The sequence below is a fragment of the Pleurodeles waltl genome, chromosome 4_2 (genome assembly GCF_031143425.1).
Source record: "Pleurodeles waltl isolate 20211129_DDA chromosome 4_2, aPleWal1.hap1.20221129, whole genome shotgun sequence".
NCBI lineage: Eukaryota > Metazoa > Chordata > Amphibia > Caudata > Salamandridae > Pleurodeles > Pleurodeles waltl.
In genome coordinates, this window is record NC_090443.1 from 551,445,294 (window position 1) to 551,472,563 (window position 27,270).

General features: G+C 46.0%; 1 protein-coding gene across 1 annotated transcript in view; it reads right to left on the reverse strand.

Annotated features, from left to right (window-relative positions):
• Positions 1-27,270, reverse strand: part of CEP350 (centrosomal protein 350) — an 821,600-nt gene that overhangs the window by 315,361 nt on the left and 478,969 nt on the right. The window contains exon 24 of the mRNA XM_069232082.1: positions 25,699-25,883. Coding sequence (XP_069088183.1) covers positions 25,699-25,883 — 185 coding nt within the window. The remainder of the gene's footprint in view (positions 1-25,698; positions 25,884-27,270) is intronic.

Sequence of the window (27,270 nt, forward strand, 5' to 3'; positions counted from 1 at the left end):
TCGGGTTCTGGAAAGGACTTTTCTATATTCAATAAGAAATCCAGTGATGTCCTGTATGCACCTGATGTAGGTGTTTGCTCTTACTAACCAATCGTCGAGGTACAGGTATACATGTATTCCTTTCCTTCTTAAGTGTGCCACTACTGCCACCAGACACTTTGTAAAACACTCTTGGTGCTGATTTTATCCTAATTGTCTGTACTGTGAACTGATAATGTTTTTAGTTTACCACAAACCATAGATATTCCATGTGCTTTGTATTTACTGGAATGTGCAAGTAGGCATATTTTAAGTCTATTGTTGCTATGCAGTCTCCTTGCCGTAACTGTGGTATCACCTCCTGTAAGGTTGTCATCTTGAATTTTTGAGTTTTTATAACTTTGTTTATGAACCTGAGATCTAGGATCGGACACAGAGATCCATCCATCTCTGGGATTAAGAAATATGTTGAGTAATTTCCCTTGTTGATTTCTTGTTTGATGACCTTTTTGATTGCCTGTTTGCCCAGTAAATAGTTTACCTCTTTGAGGAGTTGAGCTGTTTCTTCTCTTGAATGGACCTTTGTCCTTTATGCAAAATCCAAACTGAATTGTGTTTAGTAGTCATTTGTCTGACACTATCTTTCAACCTACAAGTGTTTTGTTTAGGAATATGGATTGTTCATCTCCGACTTGCACTGATGAAATCTGTAAAAGTAACTTTGTGGTTGAAGAGTCATTTGTTGCAGGAGTTGAGCCTCCTCTGTGCTGTTGCCCTCTTCCCTTGCCTTGCCTTGCCTTTTCTTCATAAGGGCTGGCATCCCTGTTGTTGATACTGCCAACTTTGTGATGCTGCAGATTGACTGGTGACCTGGAACGTTTGATGTGGACTTTCAGCCTGGAAACGTCCTCTGGTCATAGGCTTTCTTGATGAAAAGGGCCCTCTTTGCATTCCATCCTGAAATTGCAGTGTTTCATTGACTTTCTTCCAGTGATTTAGGCTTTCCTTTACAGCACTCCCAAACAACTGTGCCCATTGGAGGGAGTGTTTAAGATGTTTCCTTGTACTTCCTGATTGAAGCCTGACGTTTTTAACCATGAATGTCACCCTCAGTGTGACGCCCATTATCATCTGGTGACTTGATATGTCTTCTGCGCCCTAAGATGATTTTAAACAAGTGTTTGCCATGTTTTTGCTACTTTCAGCAAAATGTGCTGCTTATCCTGTACTGCTCAGAGAGGTGCTTCTTTAGTTCTCCCACCTCCTCCCAGTGCTGGTGTGTGTGTCTGTGATATTACGCACTTGAATTTGCAATTCTCCACTGACTGGCAACACGCTGTTCAACTCTGCAACCCATAAGGTCCATCCTCTTGCTCTCCTTATCCAGGTGTAGGCCGCAGGTTGATGGAATGTTGCCCTTTTTCCTGGCTGTAGCTGTAACAATTGAATCTGCAGGGACAGTACCCTTGATTTGAGCCGGATCCTTTCAGGAGTATTTGTATTTCTTTTCAGCCCTTGGTGTAACAGCTGTACAAGTGGCTGGCTCTATGAATGCCTCCCGACCTTAGTTGAGGATACTAGAAAGCATAGGTAGAAATTGGCAGCCAAGTCTCCAACAGGAAACAAGATTGGGGCTTGTCCTCTTCAGCTGTACTCTAAATTTGTCAGCTGCATGCCTGATGACGTGGTCATGAATTTCAATGTCATCTGGAGTTGAAGGCCTCAACAGATAACTTTTGACCCCCTCCTTAGGTGAATGTGTCTCGAAGTCTTGCCATTGTGTCTCAATGTATCCGGATTCCGACGAACCCTGATACATCCCTGCTTGTTCTTCCTCTTCTTCTTATCAGAGTTCTTTCTCCTTTTCTTGAAGCTCTGGAATGAGCGGGCTGGAATTCTTTAACCTCTGTCAGTCGCCTCCTTTGGCATCAGTCTTTTGCGGGATTCTGAATCCCCTCAAACTTTCATCAAACTCCTCCTTCTTTTGTAGAAGGGCAGACATTTCATCCTGGAGTCGCTTTCTCTTCTTCTCAATTTCCGTGACCCATTCTTCAGGGTCGAGGCTTGGGTCTTCCTTCTGTACATCAAAGATTCTTTCGACAACGTATCAGTCATTGAGCTTTGGTGCTTGGCTCTCAACCTGTCCTTTTTCGACAAAGTGTCTTTTCAACAAAGTATCTTTTTGATGCCTTCAGTTTTTCTGACGTTTTCCCTCCTCTGGAGTCCCCCTTCAACGTCCTTGGGTCAGCTCTTTTCCACTCAGATGTTTTTTTTCGAGACCAATGGATCTTTTACCTTGTTTCTTTTCTTTTTCGTCACCTGTTCCTTGACAATTTTTACTACTGCATTTGAAGACTCTCCCCTGCTTCTTCGGTGACATTATCTTCCTCCTCTTTAGAGAGGCCTTGATCCCTCAGGATGGTGTAGTCTGCTGTCTATGTATGCTGTAGTGTGCCCATCTTGGTCTCTCCCTTCCATTCAGCGTCTTTGACATGAAGGCTGACCAGGCATCGCAGTCCCCACTCTGATGTTCGAAGGGGAGACAGACCTTGCTGTTCTTCTGAGAGTATCTATGATAGCAGATCTGGCAAAACTGGAAAGAAGTCTTCTCCATCTAGGCCCTTTATGGAGCCCACTGACCAGGCATTCTTGAAATTTCCTCCGAAATTCAAATTTTTTTTCTCCTAATTTTCCTCCTGATGTTCTCTGACGATTAAGATTAACGTTCGGTGATTTCTAGGAATTTTCTTCTCAAACTTCTTCTCTGTATTGGAGATAACTCAACAGGCTTTTAGACCCAATGGTGGGAAAAAAGAATCTGAAGATGGCAACCAAAGGTGAGAGCGTCCGGAGGCGGTTTGGGCATTTCACATTTTCTGCTGTAGCAAACAGGTCTGTGTCTGGGTGACCTTGTTGTTGGAAGAATAAGTTGGAACATGTGAGCTGGGCTCCCAGGCAGTCCTGGCCATGGGGTCGATGTCCACTGAAGTCCTCTTGGTCCCAGTAGAAGTCCATTAATCCCTGGGCTAGTAGTTACCGGGTATCGCTGTCACAGTCAATTTCTTCCTTGGCCAACCAAGCTGCAGTCCGATAACTCTCTTAGCAGACTCAGGTGTAATTTTGAGTGTCAGGTCCTTGTCTCAGGTGTTGCACAGCAAAAAGAAACAGAGCTTGAAGATTTAGGCTACAAACTCACCACATGAGGATTCTTCAGCTGTTGAGGCCATGTGCTGCTAAAAGGAGGTCAGCCAACTGACCCTTGGTTGTCTTGCTTCGGCTGGTCGCTGAAATCAACTTCTCCCTGAGCAGGACACAGCAGGCAGGGTCCCTCTCCTTTCCTAGCCACCAGGTTCAGCAGCTGCAGTGCACAACAATGCTGCCTCTCTTTCTCAGTTCCACGGTGCAGCAGGACAGTCCATCTTCGTCCTTCTTCCAGACCAGTCGTGATCTGAGTTTTGGGTGCTAAGTGTGCCCTTTTTAGGCTCAGAAAATGTCAGAGGGCAGGAGTGAGGTTGGTAACAATGGGCTACTAGGTTTCCTCCCTCCTGACGACCACGTTCTGTGAAGTGTGGCATCTAGCTATTCCAAATTGCACTATTCTTCCCACTTCCAACATGGCAGAATCCTTCTCTTGGCATGCTGAGCACCCTAGCCCAACCCAAAGGTGTGGCTACACGCCCCTAAAGAAACAATTTGGCAACTGGTTTCCCCTTCCCTGTCCCTATAGTCAGCCTATCTACCTAGACAATCGAATAGCCCTTCTCCCAAGTGTTATCTCCTTGAAGCTCTCCTTTTGGGCACATACCCATGTGGCTTCCAGCAGGAGGGAGGTGAGATGCCTTTCCATGGCAGGCTTCTATGTCTCCTATCCTGGGAATTGTAGCCCCTTTCCCAAGGCATGCAGAAAGCGGTCTCTGGGACAGGCTCCTTGTGCGACCATTGGGGGCACAGAAAATGTAAAGGCAACAAAGTTGCAACTTTGTAAAAGCTGCACAATGCCACATGTTACATTCATTTGGACTTGAAAATCATGTCTGGGTTATACACCATTCAGGAATTTGCACAGCTGAGGGGTCAGCATGTAACCTTGTACTTGCCAATTGGACGGCCAAGTCTTTCTGCAGTAACAACGTAAGTATCACGTTTTTACAGTCAGAACATGTAAAATACATGTTCTGCCCATGAAATATGTTGTACCCTGCCTTAGGGCTCGGTAGGCCTGCCAAAGGGGTGACTTACACGTACTGCAGAAGGAGGTTTGGCTTTGCCATTGCTTAAAATGGCAAAGTCGGGCTAACAGTTTAACCCTGCTCTTCCAGTCAGCTATGGCAGATTAGGAGGCTCATTTTCCTTGAGTCACATCCAGGGTGGCAGAACCAGTGCTGCTATCTATGGGGTGACCTAATTCAGTAGCATTCAGTCGAAATAACAGAAGTACCAGTCCAAAAACTTGAAAGAGACCATACAAAAAGATATATTTCCTTACACTGCACATCACATACTGTTTGAGCCAAAGAAGCTCTGAGGTCCTAAGGGACTGCAGGGAAAGTCTATCTGGCCCCACAAAGCATATGTCTACCTATCCTGTGAACAAACCAGGTTTATGGACCTCAAGGCCAAGCTTGCCGAAAAAATGATTTTGCCAAACGTGTCAATCCTTTTTGACAGTGGAGGATTGTTAGGGAAGAAATTAGGATTTATCTTGCTACTTGAAGTTTGCATCATGAGGCTCTTAGGGTGTTGGTTACAGAGGTCTGGGTTATTGAACTAATGGCCTGCTCACTAGTGGGCAAAGGTAAGGCTTGTACAATGTAGCCTTCAAAGTATCAGTGATAAATGACAAAAAGGGCTTAGATGAGGCCAGAACTGGTTGGAGAATTTGTCAGAACTTTTGTTTTTGTCTCAATTGAGGGCAACTGGAGATCTAATAACTGCTGCACTCTGGACCACCACTACAAATGGGGTACTTTCTTCCATTGGTAATATATGTGGTGATTCCATCTCAGTTTTTTGCAGAGGTGTCTAGCTCACTGGAACTTGGTTTACTCCCAGTACAGTGCATTATCCAGTAGAATGAGAGGTGAGTGTCCCATCCCCTCCCTCCCTCCTCATCATCATCGTCGTCTTGATTAATGCTAAGTTGCAGTAGAGGTGTCAGGTGCTATAATAACCATTTGTGTTTTCGTGATTTCACAGCATGACATCAGCCAAGCTTGGGCCAATGCCAATTCAGAGTTCAACTTAAGTGTCAGCACAGTGTCTTCTATCAATGGCTGGGGGAGGGTGGGGTCAGTTATCAGCACTGGGAACTGCCATGTATCTTGCAGCCACTGTGGAAGTCTGCAGCAATTTCGGTACAAGACTAGTAACTGGTCCCACGGGAACAGGCAGCATCAGGGACCAGCCATAATTCGACTGGAGACCCACTCAGGCAGCTCTGTGGGGTCCAAATGTGAGGCATGGTGAGTCAAAAGTGCATTAAGGATTGCCAGTGTGGCTCTTTGACGGAAGATAGCAGCTGTAGGGGTCCAAAAATGGATTCAGGAAGTTTGGGTGCCTCTGGATCTGCTGAGGAATTGGATTTAGAAACGGGGAATTCAAAGGGGTGCAATGTTCATCTTGACACCCTTGCACCTTCTCTTTCGAATTAGAGTAGAGGGATGAGGCTGAGTCAGGCTTCATCTTTTTGTGTCTGCCCTTGGTTGTTCAACTCTAGAAATTAAGAGTGGAGCTGCATACAAGCAACACCCATGATGCTGATGTGTATTGCTTTCTAGGCCATCCCTGCACTCGGATGCAGAGCCCACCGGTAGATTAGCATGACTAATGTATGTATCTTTATCTTGGGACCATTTTAGATGCAAACAGAGGTTCAGTTCACAGAACTGGCAGGTATGAAGGACGGTGAGGAATCAGAGTATCCACAACAAGTATTATGTTACTTACCCTGTAAGTATTTGTTCATTGCATGTAGTGATGTAGATTCACATGCTCTGCGTAATTCTGTCATCTAGTGTTGAGTGCAGACGTACAAGTTGTTTTTCTTCAAAAACATCTTTCGAATCACAAGATATCTATGACACCTCCTCTTGTATGAATGCGCATGGGCATCGGCTCCATTGTTAAGATTGTTTTCCGCACTACAGGTGAGAGTAGGTATGGAGTAGTGAGTAGAATAGTACAGTGACCATGCCTGTCATGTATATAACTGTGTAGGTTGAAAACCTGTAGCAAACACTGGCTTCTAGGAAGGCAGGCGGGTGGATGTGAATCTACACCATTACAAGTGAAGGAAGTTTGCTCTGTATATACTATCTCAAAGTGAGAGATAGTGTGCACAGAGTGCAAGGTCTTCCCTTAGAGGTTGATAGTGGCAAAATTAGATAATACTAATGCTCTATTTTGTGGTAGTGTGGTTGAGCAGTAGGCTTATCAGAGGGTAGTGTTAAGCATTTGTTGTACACACACAGGCAATAAATGAGGAACACACACTCAAAGACTTAACTCCAGGCCAATAGTTTTTATATAGAAAAATATATTTTCTTAATTTATTTTAGAAGCACCGGATTCAAGATTTGAGGTAAGTACATAAAATGCAAGGTACTTCACACAGGTAAGTATAGAACTTTGATTCAAAGCAGTAGTACACACAGTTTTAGTAAAAGAGGCTATTTTAAAAGTGGACACAGTACAAAAATCAACAGTTCCTAGGAGAGGTAAGTTTGGTTAGGTTTCTCAGGTAAGTAAAGCACTTACAAAGTCAGTCTCCTGGGCATAGGCAGCCCACCGTTGGGGGTTCAATGCAACCCCAAAGTCACCGCACCAGCAACAAAGGGTCGGTCAGGTGCAGAGGGCCCAAAACACATAGGCAGCTACAAAGAAAAGGGGTGCCCTGGTGCCAATCTGTTAGCAGGTAAGTACCTGCTTCCTCGGGGAGCAGGCCAGGGGGGTTTTGTAGAGCACGGGGGGGGGGGGGGGACACAAACAGGCACACAAAGCACACCCTCAGCGGCACAGGGGCGGCCGGGTGCAGTGTGCAAAGTAGGCATCGGATTTGCTATTGAAAGAAATGGAGGGACCCGGGGGTCACTTAGGAGATAGAGGCAGGGCACAGGGGGGCTTCTCGGGCCAGCCACCAACTGGGCTAGGAAGAGGGCCGTCTGCTGGTCACTCCTGCACTGGAAGGTGGTTCCTCTCGGTGCTGGGGGCTGCGGGTGTGGTGCTTGGTCCAGGTGTCGGGTTCCTTGTTACCAGGCAGTCGCAGTCAGGGGCAGCCTCTGGATCCTCTCTGCAAGCGTCGCTGTGGTGGTGCAGGGGGGTCAACTCAGGTTACTTGTGTCGTCGTAGTCGCCTGGGAGTCCTCCCTGCAGTGTTAGTTCTCTGGAGCTTGAGCCGGGGGTGTCGGGTGCAGAGTGAGAAGTCTCACGCTTCCGGCGGGAAGAGAGAGTTCTTTGGAAGTTGCTAAAAACTTCAACGTTGTTGCTGTTTTTGAACAGTGCCGCGGTTTTCTGGAGTTTCTTGGTCCTTCAGGTTCAGGGCAGTCCTCTGAGTCCTCAGAGGTCACTGGTCCCTGTCGGATGTGTTGCTGTGCAGGTTCTTTGAGTCTGGAGACAGGCCGGTAGGGCTGGGGCCAATTCAGTTGTCATCTCCGTCGTCTCTGCGGGGCTTTCAGGTCAGCAGTTCTCCTTGTTATAGGTTGCAGGAATCTGATTTCCTGGGTTCAGGGTCACCCCTAAATACTAAATTCAGGGGTGTGTTTAGGTCTGGGGGGCAGTAGCCAATGACTACTGTCCAGGAGGGTGGCTACACCCTTTTTATGCCTCCTCCCTGAGGGGAGGGGGCACATCCCTATTCCTATTGGGGGAATCCTCCAATCTCAAGATGGAGGATTTCTAAAGGCAGGAGTCACCTCAGCTCAGGGCACCTCAGGGGCTGTCCTGACTGCTGGGTGGCTCCTCCTTATTGTCCTCATTATCTCCTCCAGCCTTGCCGCCAAAAGTGGGGGCAGTGGCCAGAGGGGCGGGCATCTTCACTAGTTGGGATGCCCTGAGGTGCTGTAACAAAAGGCATGAGTCTTTGAGGCTCACCGCCAGGTGTAGCAGTTCCTGCAGGGGGAGGTGAAAAGCACCTCCACCCAGTACAGACTTTGCTCCGGGGCACAGAGTGACAAAGGCACTCACCCCATGTGGCCAGAAACTCGTCTGGTTGTGGCAGGCTGGCAGAAACTGGTTAGCCTAGCACTGGGATTCGGACTGGTATTCAGGGGGCATCTCGAAGATGCCCTCTGGATGTATTTTACGCCCCTACAATAAATCCCACACTGGCATCAGTGTGCATTTATTGTGCTGAGAATTTTGATACCAAACTTCCCAGATTTCAGTGTAGCCATTATGGAACTGTGGAGTTCGTAATTGACAGACTCCCAGACCATATACTCTTTATGGCTACCCTGCACTCACAATGTCTAAGGTTTTGCTTAGACACTGTAGAGGCATAGTGCTCATGCACTTATGCCCTCTCCTGTGGTATAGTGCACCCTGCCTTAGGGCTGAAAGGCCTGCTAGAGGGGTGACTTACCTATGCCACAGGCAGTGAGAGGTCGGCATGGCACTCTGAGGGGTGTGCCATGTCGACTTAGTCATTTTCTCCCCACCACCACCACACACAAGCTGTGAGGCACTGTGCATGTCCTGAGTGAGGGGTCCAAAGGGTGGCATAAGACATGCTGCAGCCCTTAGAGACCTTCCCTGGCAACAGGGCCCTTGGTACCAGAGGTACCATTTACAAGGGACTTATCTGTGTATCAGGGCTGTGGCAATTGTGGGAACAAAGGTACAGTTTAGGAAAAGAACACTGGTGCAGGGTCCCAGCACACTTTCAATGATAACTGGCATCAACAGGACTGCTCCTATCCTATGCTCAGAGGTATCACTCAGCACTATGAACTTCTTAGAATAATCTGGAGCTTTCAAAACTGGTGCTGTACACATAGCTTGCTTCAGGGTGTCAAAGGCCTTTTGACAAGCCAAGAAAGGCCCTGACTTGAGTCTGGGTTTTTGAAGCTACCCAGTCCAGAATAGTCTGGATCTTGGGTTGGAGTGGATGAACTTGGCCTCCACCTACCAAGTGTCCGAAGTAAACCACAGTACCCTGCCCTATCTGACATTTAGATGCCTTGATAGAGAGGTCTGCTGCTTGCAGGGCCTGCAAAACCTTCTTCAGGTGGACCAGGTGATCCTGCTTGTTGCAGCTAAAGACAGCAATATCATCAAGATAAGATTCACTAAAGTACTCCAAGCCAGCGAGGGCTTGATTCACCAACCTTCGGAAGGTGGCAGGGGCATTCTTTAAGCCAAAGGGCATCACAGTAAACTGGTAGTGCCCATCAGGTGTAGAGAATGCTGTTTTCTCTTTTGCTCCATGTGCTATTTTTATTTGCCAATAACCCGCTGTCAAGTCAAAGGTACTTAAGTATTTGGCTGCACCTAATTTATCTATGAGCTAATCTGCCCTTGGGATGGGGTGAGCACCTGTCTTGGTGACAGAGTTGAGCCCTATGTAGTCCACACAAAACCTAATCTCTCTTTTTCCATCTTTGGTGTGAGGTTTGGGGACTGAGACCACTGGGCTAGCCCAGGGACTGTCAGAGTGCTCAATCACTCCCAGCTCCAGCATCTTGTGGACTTCCACTTTGATGCTTTCTTTGACTTGGTCAGACTGTCTGAATATTTTATTCTTGACAGGCATACTGTCTCCTGTGTCCACATCATGCGTCCGCAGGTGTGTCTGACCAGGGGTCAAGAAAGAGAGCTCAGCAAACTGCTGGAGGACTTGCCTGCAGTTAGCCTGCTGTTGGCCAGAGAGAGTGTCTGAATAGATCACTCCATCTACTGAGCCATCTTTAGGATCAGTGGAGAGGAGATCAGGGAGAGGTTCACTCTCTGCTTCCTGGTCCTCATCTGTAGCGATTAACATGTTTATTCTGCCCTGTCATGAAAGAGTTTATGGCGGTTAACACGGATCCCCCTTTGGGGGTCCTATTAGTGCCCAGGTCCACCAGGTAGGTGACCTTACTCTTCTTTTCTAGCACTGGGTAAGGGCCATTCCATTTATCCTGAAGTGCCCTGGGAGCCAGAGGCTCCAGAACCCAGACTTTCTACCCTGGCTGAAAATCAACCATAGCATCCTTTTGGTCATACGTCTTCTGGAGTTGTTGGATGGCCTTGAGGGTTTTGCTAGCCTTTTCCATATACTCTGCCACCCTTGAACGTAGGCCTAGTACATAGTCCACCACATCTTGTTTAGGCTCATGGAGAGGTCTCTCCCAGCCTTCTTTTACAAGTGCCAGTGGTGCTCTAACAGGATGGCAAACAGAAGCTCAAAGGGGGAAAACCCTACTCCCTTCTGTGGCACCTCTCTGTAGGTGCAGGCATGGCAAGAGGACATCCCATCTCCTTTTGAGTTTTTCAGGGAGGCCCATGATCATGCCCTTCATTGTCTTGTTAAATCTCTCCACAAGACCATCGGTTTGTGGATGATATGGTGTGGTGAATTTATAAGTCACCCCAAACTCATTCCACATGTGCTTTAGGTAAGCTGACATGAAGTTGGTACCTCTGTCAGAAACCACCTCCTTATGAAATCTCACTCTGGTAAAAATACCAATGAGTGCTTTTGCTACTGCAGGGGCAGTAGTGGATCTAAGGGGAATTGCCTCAGAGTACCTGGTACCATGATCCACTACTACCAGGATATACTGCTTCCCTGATGCTGTGCGCGGGTCCAGTGGACCCACTATATCCACTCCCACTCTTTCAAAGGGGACCCCCAGCACTGGAAGTGAAATGAGGAGGGCCTTTGGATGGCCACCTGTCTTACCACTGGCTTGACAGGTGACACAGGAGCTGCAAAACTCCTTCATCTTCTGGGACAAGTTGGGCCAATAGAAATGGTTGACTAATCTCTCCCAAATCTTGGTTTGACCCAAATGCCCAGCAAGGAGAATGTCATGGGCTAAGGTCAGAATGAATTCCCTAAACTCCTGAGGCACTACTACCCTCCTAGTGGCACCAGGTTTTGGATCTCTTGCCTCAGTGTAAAGGAGTCCATCTTCTCAATAGACCCTGTGGGTTCCACTGACAGTTCCTTTTTCTTGCTCAGCTGCTTGCTGTCTTAGGCCTTCAAGAGAGGGACACGTTTCTTGCCCCTTACACAGCTGCTCCCTTGAAGGTCCCCCTGAGCCCAAGAGCTCAACCTAGTAAGGCTCCAGCTCCATAGACTCAGATCCCTCAGGGGATAGAACATCTTCCTGGGAAGAGAGGTTCTGTTTCCTGTGCTGATTTGAAGCTGGTTCCCCAGTCTTCTTTCCTTTTCTATTGGAAGGTTGGGCCATTATTCCAGACTCCAATACTTCTTTTTCACCCTGAGCCCTGCTTTGTGCCCTTGTCTTGACACACACCAGTTTAGGGATACCCAGCATGGCTGCATGGGTCTTGAGCTCTACCTCAGCCCATGCTGAGGACTCCAGATCATTCCCTAGCAGACATTCTACTGGAATTACAGAGGAAACTACCACCTGTCTCAGGTCAGTGACCACTCCACATTCTAAAGTTACCATTGCCATGGGATGGACTTTAGTTTGATTGTCAGCATTAGTGACTGGATATGTCTGTCCAGCCAGGCACTGTCTTGGGGAAACCAGTTTGTATGTCACCATTGTGACACTGGCACCTGTATCCCTCAGGGCTTCTACTCTAGTCACGTTGATTAAGAGTTGCTGCCTGTATTTTTGCATGTTAGGGGGCCAGGCAGCAAGTGTGGCCAAATCCACCCCACCCTCAGAGACTAATGTAGCTTCAGTGTGAACCCTGATTTCTTCTGGGCACACTGTTGATCCCACCTGGAGACTGGCTATTCCAGGGCTAACTGGAGTAGTATTTGTCGTGGGACTTTTCTTGGGACAGGCCTTGTCTCCAGTTTGGTGTCCATGCTGACTACGGATTCGACACCAGGCCTTCCTGGGATCACATTTTTTACCCTTACACCCATTTAAGGATTGTGAAGAGGCTCTGGGCCCACACTCCTGAGCAGGTTTTTGGGGCCCTGTTGAAGACTCTTTACTTTTTCCCTTGGATGTCTCACCACTCCTCCTAGGGAGGCTTTGTGACCTTTTTCTTTTTGTCACCCCCTGTGGACGTCTTGGTCACCCTAGTCTTGACCGAATGGTATGCCTTCTTTCCCAATTCTTGAGGAGAAATTGGACCTCTGTCTACCAGATGTTGATGTAGTTTGTCATTGAAACAATTACTTAACAGATGTTCTTTCATAAGCAAGCTATATAGGCCATCATAATCATTTACACCACTGCCAGTTATCAAACCATATAGTGTTGTGACTGAGAAGTCAACAAAATGAACACAGGTCTGGCTTGAGGATTTTTGAGCCCCCCTGAACCTAATCCTGTACTCCACAGTTGAGAATCCAAAGCCCTCAATCAGGGTAGCCTTCATGAGGTGATAAGATTCTGCATCTTTACCAGAGAGTGTGAAGAGTCTATCCCTATACTTTCCAGTGAACATTTCCCAAAGGAGAGCTGTTTACTTTTCTGGTTGCACAGGCCCTCTCAAAAGCTGTGAACCACTTGGTGATGTGATTTCACCATCTTCATATTTTGTTACAACCCCTTTGGGGATTTTTAGGATGTCAGCATTCTCTCTGAGCCTATATATGTTGCTGCCACCATTGATGGGAATTAAACTCATCTCTTGTCTTTATGGCTACCCTGCACTTACAATCTCTAAGGTTTTGCTTAGACACTGTAGGGGCATAGTGCTCATGCAACTATGCCCTCACCTGTGGTATAGTGCACCCTGCATTAGGGCTGTAAGGCCTGCAAGGCCTGCTAGAGGGGGGACTTACCTATGCCACAGGCAGTGAGAGGTGGGCATAGCACTCTGAGGGGAATGCCATGTCGACTTAGTCATTGTCTCCCCACCAGCACACACAAGCTGTGAGGCAGTGTGCATGTGCTGAGTGAGGGGTCCCCAGGGTGGCATAAGACATGCTGCAGCCCTTAGAGACCTTCCCTGGCAACAGGGCCCTTGGTACCAGGGGTACAATTTACAAGGGACTTATCTGTGTGCCAGGGCTGTGCCAATTACAGGAACAAAGGTACAGTTTAGGGAAAGAACACTGGTGCTGGGGCCTGATTAGCAGGGTCCCAGCACACTTTCAATCATAATTGGCATCAACAAAAAGCAAAAGGTCAGGGGGGTAACCATGCCAAGGAAGGCATTTCCTTACAACAAGCGACTAATAGATGATCACAGTATGAGTAACATAACTTGTTTGCAGCATGGGTGGCTGTAGATACACATGCATCAAGTGTAAACAGTACGGCCCTCAGAAGTGGCTAGACAGTGGATGTCTGAAATGGAGTCCCTTAGGGCAGATGAACAAACTCTAGCCTGATGTCTTACCAGAATACCCAAGTGACAATATTTGGTGAAGGTATGTGGAGTTAATCACGTGGCCGCTTTGCAGATGTCAACTATGGAAATGCTACAAAGGAAGACCATAGCGGTGCCCAGATTACGCTTCTGGTAAGGTCTGGGGGGAGGCAGGTAGGGTTCTTTTTACTTGAAGATCGCAGATCTTGATGCATTTGAAGATCCGCCTAGCTGTAACTGCCTTTGATATAGAGTGAAATCTATGATGTTGTGTGAAGCCAACAAAAAGCACTTGGGGTTTACAGAAGGTCTTGGTCCTATCTATGCAATGTGTAAGAGCATACTTGGGGTCAAGCTTCTATAATGCTCTTTCTGCTACATAGTGAGGGAATTAGTCCAGGAGCTCAATTGTTTGAATAGGGTGAAAATGGGATCCAAGCTTGGGCAGGAATATGAGGCTGCTCCGAAGGACAGCTCTGGTGTTGTGGACATGGAAGAGGCTTTAGATCACTGATATGTTTAAGGGACTTATGGCTACTAGGAAGGCAATGGTCCAGGAAAGAAACTCCAAAGAGTGTAGTGGTTCAGAAGGGGGGCTCTTCATTCTGGTGAGGATAAAATTGAAGTTCCTGACTGGGCAGGTGGCACTTAGGTGGGATAATGAATTTAAGGCCCTTCATGAATGCTTTAAAAGGGATCTTGAAGTGTAAGGAGTGTTTCTATTTCTGTATATGTGGCGATATCAGCTAGGTGTAGCCGGATTGAGGTATAGGCTAGCCTTGACTTCTACAAATGTAAGAGGTAACAAATGATGTATTTGACTGTTAGAGTAAGGGGGTTTTGTCAAGTGTGCGTGGCCGGCCTACAGGCTTCCTTTAGGGAGTTCACACACTCTTGAGACAAATTAAGGTAACCAAAAGCTAGGCTGGGCTCTCTGGGGGACACAACTGTTTGGTTCTGTGTGAGAAGATCTGGCATGCTGGGAAGCTGATCGCATGGAACAATGGACATTTCTTGAAGGGCTGAGTACCAGTTTTCTGGCCCATATAGATGAGAGTGAGATGCTTGCTGCAGTTTCCTGACTACGTATGATAAATGTGGGAGAGAAAGAAAAGCACCTGCATAGATTCCTGACCAGTTCAGGACTTGGTGTGTGGAAACCTGAAGGCGAAGTTCTGACATTTTGCATTTTCGCAAGCTTCTAAGAGGTTTATGTCTCAAACATCACACCAGAGGCTAAAGCACAGGCGTAGGATGTGTGGGTGTAATTCCCACTTGTACAATGTCGCTGTGTCATACTGAACGGATCTGCAAAGTCTTGTCAACCCTCAAAAGATATGCATTTGATGCTGGTTTGCCAATTCCAAATTCGCTATGCCAGTGCTGACAGCTGAGGATAATATGCACCATGCTATTCAAAATAAAACATGGCAGTCATGTTGCCTGTTCAAACCAGGACTACTGTGCCCTGAATGTCTTGGCTAAAAGCTTTGAGGACCAGATGTATGGCTAAAAGTTGCCAATGACTGATGTGGAGGCTCCGCTGATTAGGTGGTCACAGACTCTAGACTGTCATGTCAACTAGATGTGTTCCCACCAAGCAAATTATGCGCCCATGGTGACGGTCACCTGAGGAACTGGGTCTGCAAAGTGCCTGCCCTGCAAAAGGTTGGTGCTGTTCCACTACTACAAAGTAATAGGTGCTAGCGGTCATCAATACTAGATGTTCTCAGTGACCCTCTAGCTGTGACCATTGTGCCTCACTTTTGAAGTGGACGCACTTGAATGCACTCCTGAAGAGGACACATATGGAGCTTGGCGTGAAGGACTACAGCTACAAAGAAGGTCAACATACCTAGGTACCAAATTACTGTTCAAGCTCTAAGAGGAAGGGGTGGTTAAAAAAAACAGGCATTAGCTGCTGAAATGCCACCATCCCTTGATCACTTGGGTAAGCCTTAGCCGTGGCTGTGTTTGGGACCGACCCCAGCAAGGATGGATCTGGAGTAGCTGGCGGTGGGACTTAACTGTAAACCCCAAAATGTAGAGCAGGGAGATGGCAGCTTGGGTGTTGGCTAAGCATTCCTGTGCTCTTAGACTTTTGATCAGCCTGTCATTTAGGAAGGGGAAGATGCAAGCTTCCTCCCTACTCCCCTGTCTGAGGAGGGCAGCGATCCCTACTAAGCATTTAGTCAAAACCCTTGATGTTGTGGTGACTTAAAACTGCAATACTTTGAAATGGTAGTGCTAGCCAATTACCATGAAGTATAAGTAGAGCAAAAGAGCCAAGTAGATGGAAATGTGAAAGTCGGCATCCTTCAGGTCTAGTGTGGCCATTATGTTTTCTTACTGCAGCAGGTGGATGGCATCCTGAAAGGTAACCAAATGAAAATGTCCTGAGAGAATGTAACTATTGAGAGGTTTGAGATCAAGAACTGGCCTGAGGGAGCCATTGATCTTCAGGAATAGGAAGTACAGTGAGTATACAAGTTTTTTACTGGTGTTGGGGGGGGAGGGGGCATTGGCTTTATGGCCCTTTTGAGAACAAGTGCAAGGACCTCTTCCTGTAGCAGCACAAGGTGTTCTATGCAGATGGCTGTGTGCAGGTGGGATGCTGGATAGGCTTGAGATGAGCTTGAGGCAGTAGCTGTGCTTGATAATAGTAGAACTCATTGGTTTAAAGTGATTTCCTCCTATGTTTAAGAAATCGATGGAGCCTTCCTCTGACATGCGTAGTGTGACAGGGATGAATGCTGGGAAAGCTAATGTTTGGAGGAAGAGGCCCCTTTGGAGGGAGTGCCTCTGCCTTGACTCTCAGAGTTATTGAAGGCCTACTGCTATCATGGACAAATGTGTGGGGGGGGGGGGTGGAGGGGGGGGTGGACTTGGCAGACCTAACCATACCAGTTAATATAGGGTGTAACTGGAGGTAACAATAGATTCTAGACAGTGTATCCACCAAGAAAATGTTATCCTCTGGCGTAATCGCCATGTCTATCTTGTCATAGGTAGCCAGATGACATTGTGGTATCCAGTGATTGTACTTGGTGGGAAAGTTCTTATAGGGACATACTCCAGGTGAGGGTGCCGTGGAGCTCCATATCATAGCCCTTCCAAGGATCACCTGTGGGATGAGGATAAATAGGCGCTTCAAAGTCTGCTGCTGCAGAGTGGGTAGTAGGAACTAGGGTTACTTGAGTCAAGGTAAGATTCCAGCAACCCTTGAGGAAAGGGTGCAGGAGGAATAGATAGAGGTGGTATGGGTAGAGGAAGAGGAGGGGGGTGAAGACCTAGCAGCCTTGTCCTCTCCATATGGCCGGTGCCAGCAGAAGAGGAGTGTCTGGCTTTAGAGTGTCCTTGAAGGAGTCCCTCTGCTTTTTAGGCAAAGTCTTTGCAGTGGCAGAGACATTGACAGTACAGGGGTTGATGATGATGCATTGCTGCCTGTGGTTAAGTTCCTGTTGGAGCTTCTCGAAGATGGGCTTCTAGTTGGTGTTGACCATGTTGGTCTTGGAGCAGACGGTGATTTTGACATTCATAGCGTCTTTGGCTTCGACAGAGTTGCTGGCTTCAACATCTTGGCTCTGATGTCACTTCCTCCTTTTCGACTTCCTTCCCTTCTGGCCAGAGAATGATTTCTGGACTGGGTTGATGATTCAGTATGCTGGACGGCTCGTCGATTTACTCCTCTTCTGGGCTGGACAGCTCTGCTCCACCTAAGTTGTCATGCATTTCAGGTCACGAGAGGTATATTTTGTCGTGGACTCAGCACCAATGTCTTCGCAGCATAAGGGTCTTCTGGCTCCTGAAGGCTATATAAAAGTCTCAGCTGATATTGTGCTCTGAGGAGAGGTACAGATTACAGAGGGCGTTGAGGTTGTCCCAGGGGTACACTGAGAGCAGCTCTTGAAGAGGGTCCATTCCATTGCGCCTTTATTCTCTGAATCTGGTAAGGTAGAAGCATGCCCCTAAAGGCAAGGCATCCGGAGGGCCAGGAATCCCAGTCTTTGAAAATAATATCCTGAGGGGGTCGAGCAAAAAGAAGAAACTGAAAGAACATCAAAGTGGAACTACTCTCAGCAATGGGAAGGGAAGCAACAGAGCCTGTGCCCACAATGTTCAAATTCGAACATGTTAAGACCGGAAGAAACCCTGATACACATTCAAACACAATGGGAAAAACAATCTAACGATGAAGACGGTGCACATGCACGTTCACTACTAGAGGTTGAGTCTTCAAACAAAAACAACTTGTAAGAGTTCGAGTCCAGCAGTAGATGCCAATAATATGCAGATCATCTGTGTCTACAGCATTAAATTGAGCAAATAGATAGTTACTGAAGGTAACTTATTCTGATGGATATTTCTAACCACTGATTCCTCACCTTGTGAATAGATGCCATAGCAGTACTTTTAAGTTGGTAGATCTGTGAACTGTCTTAGATTAAAAAAAATCATGCAGGATCAGGTGGGCAAAATACACATCTCGATGGACCTGACTGTTAAGACAGTAGAGCTTCCTGAATATATGTACTGATGTTCTCATACCTATCTGACAAATATCCAGGACAGAAAATCTGTGTTCTACCGCAGCTTTGGACCTGTTAGAATGAGTCCATGACTTTTGGAGGTTGATTTTTAGATAGCGTGTCGGAGATCTTTATGCAGTGTAAAGTCCACTAAGATGTTCTGTTTTTGCTGGGCCTTGCCCTTCTTTGGACTGTAAAACCTCACGAAGAGGTGATCATCCACTCAATGGTCCTTTGTACGATCAATATAGAAGCTTAATTATCTTTTTTGGGTCCAAACAATGGAGACTCTCTTCCTCCTTAGAAAGACGTAGAGGAGTTAAGAATCCCAGAAGGGTGAAAGCCTACTCAACATGCAAATGAGTAACAACTTTCAGTAGAAATGAATTTTGGGTCCTCAAAAACAGTTTATCAGGGAAGAAGGTGGCATATGGTGGATTCAGAGAAAGAACTTAGGAGTTTACTCCTACACCTGAGGTCATGGCAATCATGGTGAGAAGTCTTAAGGGACAACTGTGCAGTGTCAAAAAAGGTGTGCAAATAGTGTGAACTAAGTTCAAGTCCAAAGGACAAAGGGTTTTGGTGGAAACACGTTTCAAACCATTTAAAAATCTCATAACACTAAAGTGTTTTGAATAATAAAGACTGATCGAGCAACTTCAATAAGGCTGATGGAGCGGTAAGTATTCCTTAACAATACCCAAAGTAAGTCTGTGCTGGGCTATGGACAGAACAAACAAAACTTCAGACAACTTTTCCTGTACGGGATTAATTTGTCAGGTGCCGCAGCAATACACAATTTCGTCCCAAAGACTGCCATATATTTATTTTGTATAGGGCAGCCTCGAGGCCAAGATGACATCAACGGCCTCAAGGGGGAACGGTCGAACGAGGTCAACGTCTGCTGATCAGTCTCCAAGCATTGAGATGGAAATTGTGCAGGTCCAGATGCACTACCCTGCCCTGCACATGCAAAAGAAAATACTGTTAAAGTGCCACCTTAATCGGCAGACAGATGCCTATGCCCAGAATTTATAGGTACCACACACCCTTGGCCCACTCCAGTGCCACTAGGATGACTTGAGCTGGGATGTTCCTTATCTTCTTCAGAACGCTGGACAGGAAAGGAAGTAGTGAGAAGGCAAATAGGTGTCCCGAGCTTCACTCTACGCAGAAGGCGTCTCAGAGAGAGCTACTTTGGAAACTCCAGCATGTAAAAATGAAGACACTGCATGTTCTCTGCAGTGGCGAAAAGACTGAGTCAAGATTTTTCCCACAGCTGGAAGACACCCTTTGCCAGGCTGCAGCCGTTAGTGATCCGCTAGGCAACTGCGGCTGAGATTATCAACTCTGGCCTTTAAAGATTCCTGCCATGTGGATTCACCACCAGAAAAATCCCTTGGGAGTCCAGCCCTTTTCCGAGATGTGGACCTCATGGCACAGTGCCCAGGACCCCACCTCACCCTACTTGTTGCAGTACTACATGGCAGTGGTGTTGTTAATCAGCACATGCGCTAGTCTTCCTTTGATGGCGGGTAGGAAGACCTTCTACGCCAAGTGGATCACCCACAACTCCAACACATTTTTGTGAAGTTGATTTTCTGCTGGAGACCAGAGGCCTCTGAACTCCACCTCTTCACCTCTCCCAGACGGCCTCCCAACCCAGTAGTGATTCATCCGTGACCACCATCACCTCTGGGTAGGGTAAGGAAAGGTGCCTGCCACCTACCCAACAGTAGTCACCACTGCAGACCTTTTGCAATCTCCTCCAAAATCTGGATACAATCAGACAGCTTTCCCTGAAGTTAAGGTCCCACTCACTGGAGAGCCCATATGTACCACCAGGCTTGTCAGGCTAGCAGGATGCAAGAGGCTAATAACACCAAAAGCATCAGAGTCATCCAAACTGAAATACACAACAAGGCCGAAACATTGGGATCATAGCCAAATGTCTGAACACTCAGTGCAGGGGGAAAGAAAAGAAACCATACAGCATCCTGAACAGCGCAGATGAAATGGAGTGTCTGCAAACCAGTCAGGTGTAACTTTGGAACATTGATAATTTACTCCAACAATGTTAGGATTGCCCTTGTCAGCAGTCAGTTGTCAAGGTATAGGGAAAATTGGTAGTCCTGATCTCTGAAGATGTGCTGCGACCACCGGCCATCACTTTCATGAATTCCTGAGAGGCAACGGTGAGGCCAAAAGGGAGCACTACAAACTGAATCAGGTGAATCAGGCAGAGTGGTCGAGAAGGCAATGGGACTGACCTTGCTGGTGGACTCCTGTACCATCAGACTATCTGGCATCAGGTGTTCACCAAGGAGGACAGGGTCACCAGGTGCAGAAGGATTGCAACAATCAACCTGTCTGTTAAGATGTCGGCATGAAAAAGGCCTGGACCAAGTGTCCAAAAAAGTACCCTTAAGGACCTCAGTGAAATCGAACCTGACCAGGTTGTCAGACTTTTGTGAGTAAATTAATTTTTTACTTTCATGGCTGGTAGTCGTAAATCCTCAGCTGCTAGTAGCATAACAACAGCAAAAGAGGTGATTTTCTCTGCAACAGGACAAGGGGGGGCATAGCCAGTCTTAGGTGATGCGACAAGCTCAATGGCATCCTTAAGCTCTTTATACTAGTTTTCTGCATCATACTGGGGAATAAGTCATCCCTATCATCACAGTTATCCTTGTCTGAATCTGTGCCAAAAAGGCTGTGATAAAATTGGACCTTACGATCTGGTAAGGGCAAAGTGGGTCAAGGTGAAGGAGGTTCGGGCCAAGGTGGAGGAGGTTCGAGCCAGCTAGCTTTATGGGATGTACCTCCTCATCCAGCATCAGGATCGATGTGAGAGGGAACTATGAAGGGCTCCAGGACCAAATCTGCATAGAGGTCGGTGCTGACCAGATGCGGATCCAAGGGGCACAGACTATGCCTATGGCTGATACACTGGCAGAAGTCCAATTAGAGGCCCCTGTGGATTCTTGGGGCCTGAGGGAGTGCCGGAAGGAGTTAAAGTGACAAATATGCACAGCATGGCGTCACTGAAGGTCTCTTCCTGCTGGGATATCACTGAAAGACCTGAATATTCAGGGTGTTTCAGGATCAAACTTTGAATTGACTCCAATAGAGAGAAGGAATGAGAACAAGAGGCATGTTGACACCCTCACTGGAGATCGAGAGTGGCAGGGAGGAGCTGATTTACACTTTTATTTCTTGAGTTTCTTCTTTGATTTACCCGATAACATCGGTTGTGACTATAATCTGTCACAGAAACAACTTTGGAAGAAGGAACAGGACCTTTCTTTCGACTTTGACTGGTTACAGCATGTAGCCTTGCTGCGATTGGTTCTGTATGGTTTGGCCTCATTGTCCTGTGTGGCCTTCAGGTTCATGTGAGCACAACTGCTGCTGGCCTGGAAGTCATGATCTGGCCCCAGGCACCACAAACAGGGTTTGTAAGAGTCTGTCGCAGACATCTGTTTGGAACAGTTCCTGCATGGTTTAAGCCCTGTTGTTTTAACGGGTGGAATTTCTCCTGCACATATCACTGAACATGGGTGAAGCTTATATGCAGCTCCACTTGTCACTTCCGGAGAGGGACAAGATTGCTATAGATCTGCATGAAGTCACCTGTTGGTGCACTGCTCTAAAAGTTTCTAAATCCAGCATGACACCTGGGGGAATATTCACAAGATGAGGAATCTGCGGTTAGAAGTACCCATCAGAAACCAGACTATGGGTGGCGCATACAGGGAGTGCAGAATGATTAGGCAAATGAGTATTTTGACCACATCATCCTCTTTATGCATGTTGTCTTACTCCAAGCTGTATAGGCTCGAAAGCCTACTACCAATTAAGCATATTAGGTGATGTGCATCTCTGTAATGAGAAGGGGTGTGGTCTAATGACATCAACACCCTATATCAGGTGTGCATAATTATTAGGCAACTTCCTTTCCTTTGGCAAAATGGATCAAAAGAAGGACTTGACAGGCTCAGAAAAGTCAAAAATAGTGAGATATCTTGCAGAGGGATGCAGCACTCTTAAAATTGCAAAGCTTCTGAAGCGTGATCATCGAACAATCAAGCGTTTCATTCAAAATAGTCAACAGGGTCGCAAGAAGCGTGTGGAAAAACCAAGGCGCAAAATAACTGCCCATGAACTGAGAAAAGTCAAGCGTGCAGCTGCCACGATGCCACTTGCCACCAGTTTGGCCATATTTCAGAGCTGCAACATCACTGGAGTGCCCAAAAGCACAAGGTGTGCAATACTCAGAGACATGGCCAAGGTAAGAAAGGCTGAAAGACGACCACCACTGAACAAGACACACTAGCTGAAACGTCAAGACTGGGCCAAGAAATATCTCAAGACTGATTTTTCTAAGGTTTTATGGACTGATGAAATGAGAGTGAGTCTTGATGGGCCAGATGGATGGGCCCGTGGCTGGATTGGTAAAGGGCAGAGAGCTCCAGTCCGACTCAGACGCCAGCAAGGTGGAGGTGGAGTACTGGTTTGGGCTGGTATCATCAAAGATGAGCTTGTGGGGCCTTTTCGGGTTGAGGATGGAGTCAAGCTCAACTCCCAGTCCTACTGCCAGTTCCTGGAAGACACCTTCTTCAAGCAGTGGTACAGGAAGAAGTCTGCATCCTTCAAGAAAAACATGGTTTTCATGAAGGACAATGCTCCATCACACGCGTCCAAGTACTCCACAGCGTGGCTGGCAAGAAAGGGTATAAAAGAAGGAAATCTAATGACATGGCCTCCTTGTTCACCTGATCTGAACCCCATTGAGAACCTGTGGTCCATCATCAAATATGAGATTTACAAGGAGGGAAAACAGTACACCTCTCTGAACAGTGTCTGTGAGGCTGTGGTTGCTGCTGCACGCAATGTTGATGGTGAACAGATCAAAACACTGACAGAATCCATGGATGGCAGGCTTTTGAGTGTCCTTGCAAGAAAGGTGGCTATATTGGTCACTGATTTGTTTTTGTTTTGTTTTTGAATGTCAGAAATGTATATTTGTGAATGTTGAGATGTTATATTGGTTTCACTGGTAATAATAAATAATTGAAATGGGTATATATTTTTTTTTGTTAAGTTGCCTAATAATTATGCACATTAATAGTCACCTGCACACACAGATATCCCCCTAACATAGCTAAAACTAAAAACAAACTAAAAACTACTTCCAAAAATATTCAGCTTTGATATTAATGAGTTTTTTGGGTTCATACAACTTGCCTAATAATTCTGCACTCCCTGTATAGGTGGCTCTGTTCAGTCATTTCCAGGGTGATAAGGAATCAACGAGGAGCCGCACGATGCCACCTGCTGCCACGTGGGATCATTACTGTGGATGTTTTCCAGACCCACTCCCAGGGATATTCAAAAGGTGATAAATCTGTGGTTAACTATGAAGAATCATTTTGAAACAGGCAAAATAGAAGCAGGTGTCTTAGCAGCAACAAGCAGAACCAACCTTAGTATACTAAAAGTATAGCTTACTGGTCTAATACAAGGAAATACAGGGGATGTTCATCCTGTAACAGGTATTCTTTAAGAGAAGTCAAGAAAACTGTAGCTGTAGAAGGAATATCCAGAATATCACAAATGAGGGGACTTTTAGAAAAGAACCCCCTTAAACTCACCACCCTGAGAGATTTTTCACATGACGTGGTTAAGAAAATACATGGGTCAAGTAAATCCTTTTTAGACAAGGGGTTTCCAAAATGAAGTGCACAGAGCTTCCAAAACACTTGGAAGGGACAGAGTGGGTGAAAAGAGGTAATATTTCCACTCACTAAAGATACTCAATAGGGCCCTCAATCCTCTTTATTAAACTTAAAGGGGCTCGGCAAGGATGACAGTCCATGGAGGGCACCCATTCTCTCAGAAAGAGTTAACATCAAAGCAGACAGCCCTCTCCGACATTTCTTTGGAGGTGGACGGACCATTTATTTCACTGTAAGGTGCTCCTTATTCTACAAGGAAAGCCAAAGAAAGTGGCCGAGAGGATCCTCAACCAGGATGAAGGACCAGTACGGAATTCATGTCAGAACACGAATCACGAGGGGCAGACAACTAATTAACAGCATAAAGTGAAGTATAAACATCATCACCCACCTGTCTGCCCCTGGTTACTTCATAGTCTGCCTACCTATTAGGGGTGGTTGAGTGTTCTTTACAGTAGGGAAAACTTACAGAGAAGTCTCAGTCCTGAAGACGACAAGAAGGTCTGTGGCATGTTCCAATCCTTACTTGACTCCTTGAAGGAGAGCTTGTTCTGTGAAACTCTAGAGTAGCACGGTAATATTCATTATATGCCTTGCCAGAATAGCAGAACCGTCAACATGCACTTTTCTCCTGCTCCGTACGCACTGGAAAAGTAGCAGTAGCCCTAGAAATAGGCAGAGGCACAGCAGGCAGCAAGGACCCAGGTGGTGCAGTAATAACTGTAGTGTGGTGTAGGTTGAAAATAAGAGATGTGGACAATGGAATATTTCCTAAAAACACAGACAGCCGTAATTACAATTGGTAGGAGGACTATGAGATGAATGATCAGTGACAGGTGGGCTCTGAGCAAAGTGCAGATGAAAGCCCAGTCAGGTAAAAACTGAAGTAAAGGAAACATGTTATCCCTCGCTGAGGCCCCAAATTCCACTGGTGGCACAAAAATGAGGACTCATGGAATTTGTCTTCAGAAACCACACGTTTATTGACATAGAGTGTACCATGAGATAAATTAAATGAAAAATTATTTTGCTAGAACCGTCAAATCAGAGATACTGGTACGGACACATTGTTATAGTTTGAATACAACTAGGCAGACGTGAAACTGATGGAGTTCTAAAGCATGTGGTGCTATTCAAATCGGATCCACTTTTAAAAGGTCTTTTTGTACTAAGGGACACCAGATCCTGCCCTTCCAGGTAGTACTGGCAAATATGTACACTTGCAGGATCCCAATCCTTGCAGAAGAGGGTCCAGTATCAGGATATGCAACCTTCATGTCAATAAAAATGTTATTGGCTGGTCACTGACTGCAGCTGCGACTGAATTATTCTTATTCAGATATCCAGATATAACTACTTCCATTACACTGCAGTCAGGGTTTCCTTCAGTACTACTGCTTGCCTGGACACTGACAGCAAACTATTCTTCAGCGATACCAGATGAATTCCAGAACGAAAGACTCAGGAACTTGTCAGATGCCCAGAAGTCAGCCACCAAGAACTATCTGATGCAAATGCTTAAAGCCTGTTTTTTTTGTTTAGCCAATAACAAGAAAGAGTACACAACTCACTGTTTCCAAAAAGAGCTACAATACCTTCAAGGGAAAGCACAAACCAGCTACTGTAAGACAGTTGGAAAAACATGACTAAGTATGGTGCTTGGTGACGGAAGGGCAGAACTTGTTCACTGTTCGAGGGATGCTGGCACATTGAGAAGAGAAACATTTTAAAATAACTGCATTATTTTAATATAAGCTGTTGTGGTTCTGCCTATTGAAGGAGCTAAATTCCAAGCAAAAAAAATCGCGGTACTGACTGAGCAAGTTTGTTATTTCTATAATACATGAAATGTGAGTAATCTGAACTATAAATCAATAGAATCATAAATAAATTGACTCGCAATTACTGTAACACATTGTGGATCTGTGGATGCATGCCCATAATTTGCTGCATTATCTCAGCACATTAACTCATTGGACAGGTTTTGCCAATCTGCTCTCTTACCTCTTCTGATGTTCCAGCCATGCAAGCTCTGCTTTGGTTTTTTCCTTCAGTGCTCTCTGACGTAGACGTAGAAGTGAAGACTGATGAGCTGCCCTCATTTCCTCCTCCTTCATGTACTGACGAACCATCTCCATTGTGAATTTGGAAAAACTGTCCTGTCCCTCTGAGAAAGGCAGTGACAAATCCTAGGAGTGAAAAAGATAAAATCAGATTGCCAAAGAGCTGTTACTGGGCAATTTTTTTACTCCCATGAGTAGGGGTCACAGTCAGAAATGATTGATGGGACAGAGAAGTGCTGCTAAATTTGCTGCATGGGAGGTCTCAGGGAAATAAGAAATTAAGAATGAAGGTCAGGAAGAGGTTTTTATAACAATAATAAATATGCAAATAAATGTTGATCATGTGTGATGTTTATCACATAATAAAAGGAAAAAGAAGGAACAATAGAGGCTCACCTTACTGAAATAGATGTCGTAACAGAGCCTGTCCAAATGCTGCATCGTTACGATATGAGTCTAAATAATGTCGAGCGAACGTATGCACACTCTTCCACGTTGCAGCACGACAAATCTGTTCCACTGAAAGACCTGCAAATATTGCAGCTGAAGTAGACATAGCTCTTTTGAGTGTGCTCTAGGTTTGAAAAGAAGAGGATTGCTGGCTGCAGAATGGCAAAATTGTATTGTTGCCGCTATCCTTCTTGCTATGGTTGCTTTTGTAACTGCAGCACCTTTCCTTGATTTGCATATGCGACAAAGAGTTGATCTGATTTCCGACACAGTTTGGTAAGGTGTAAATAAAATTTAAGACATCTCCATAAGTCCAAAGTATGCAGAGCTTGCTCTGCTGGTGTGGTTGGATTTGGGAAAAATGTGCGTAAGATCACAGGTTCATTAAGATGAAATTGTGATGGTACTTTCGGAATTAATTTTGGATTCATCCTTAGTATTGCTCCTTCACTTGTAAATTTGAGAAACGGCTCGTGTTGTGAATGCCTGGATCTCACTAACTCTTCTAGTGTATGTTAAAGCTAGTAATGTGGCCACTTTCCAGGTAAGGAATTTTAAATCCACTTTATGAATCGGCTCAAATGGTGATTTTATTAGTTGTGTCAACACTATGTTTAGATGCCATTCAGGAGGTGGCAAGCGAATTGGTGGGAAGACAACATAAGCCCCTTCATTAAATGTTTGATTATCCTTGCTGAGCAAAGTGAAGTATTCTGAGAAAAGCGCCTGTATCGTGAAATAGCTGCAAGATGTACTCTCACAGACATGTGCATCAGTCCTGAACAGACAAGGGAGAGGAGATAAGGTAATATCTGCTCCGGTGATGCCTTGAGCGGATGCAGGCTTTGCTTTTGACACCATAAACAAAATAATTTCCATTTTAATCTGTAAGATTCGTTGGTTGACTTTGCTCTTGCTTTTGCTAGGATGTCCTTACAATCTTGGGGGGGTGTTTATATCCTGGAACTCATGGAAGTCAGGAGACATGCATATAATCGAAGAGAGCCTGGATCAGGGGGAAGAATGTGGCCCTGTTTCCCCGTCAGCAGGGTTTGTTTGTTGG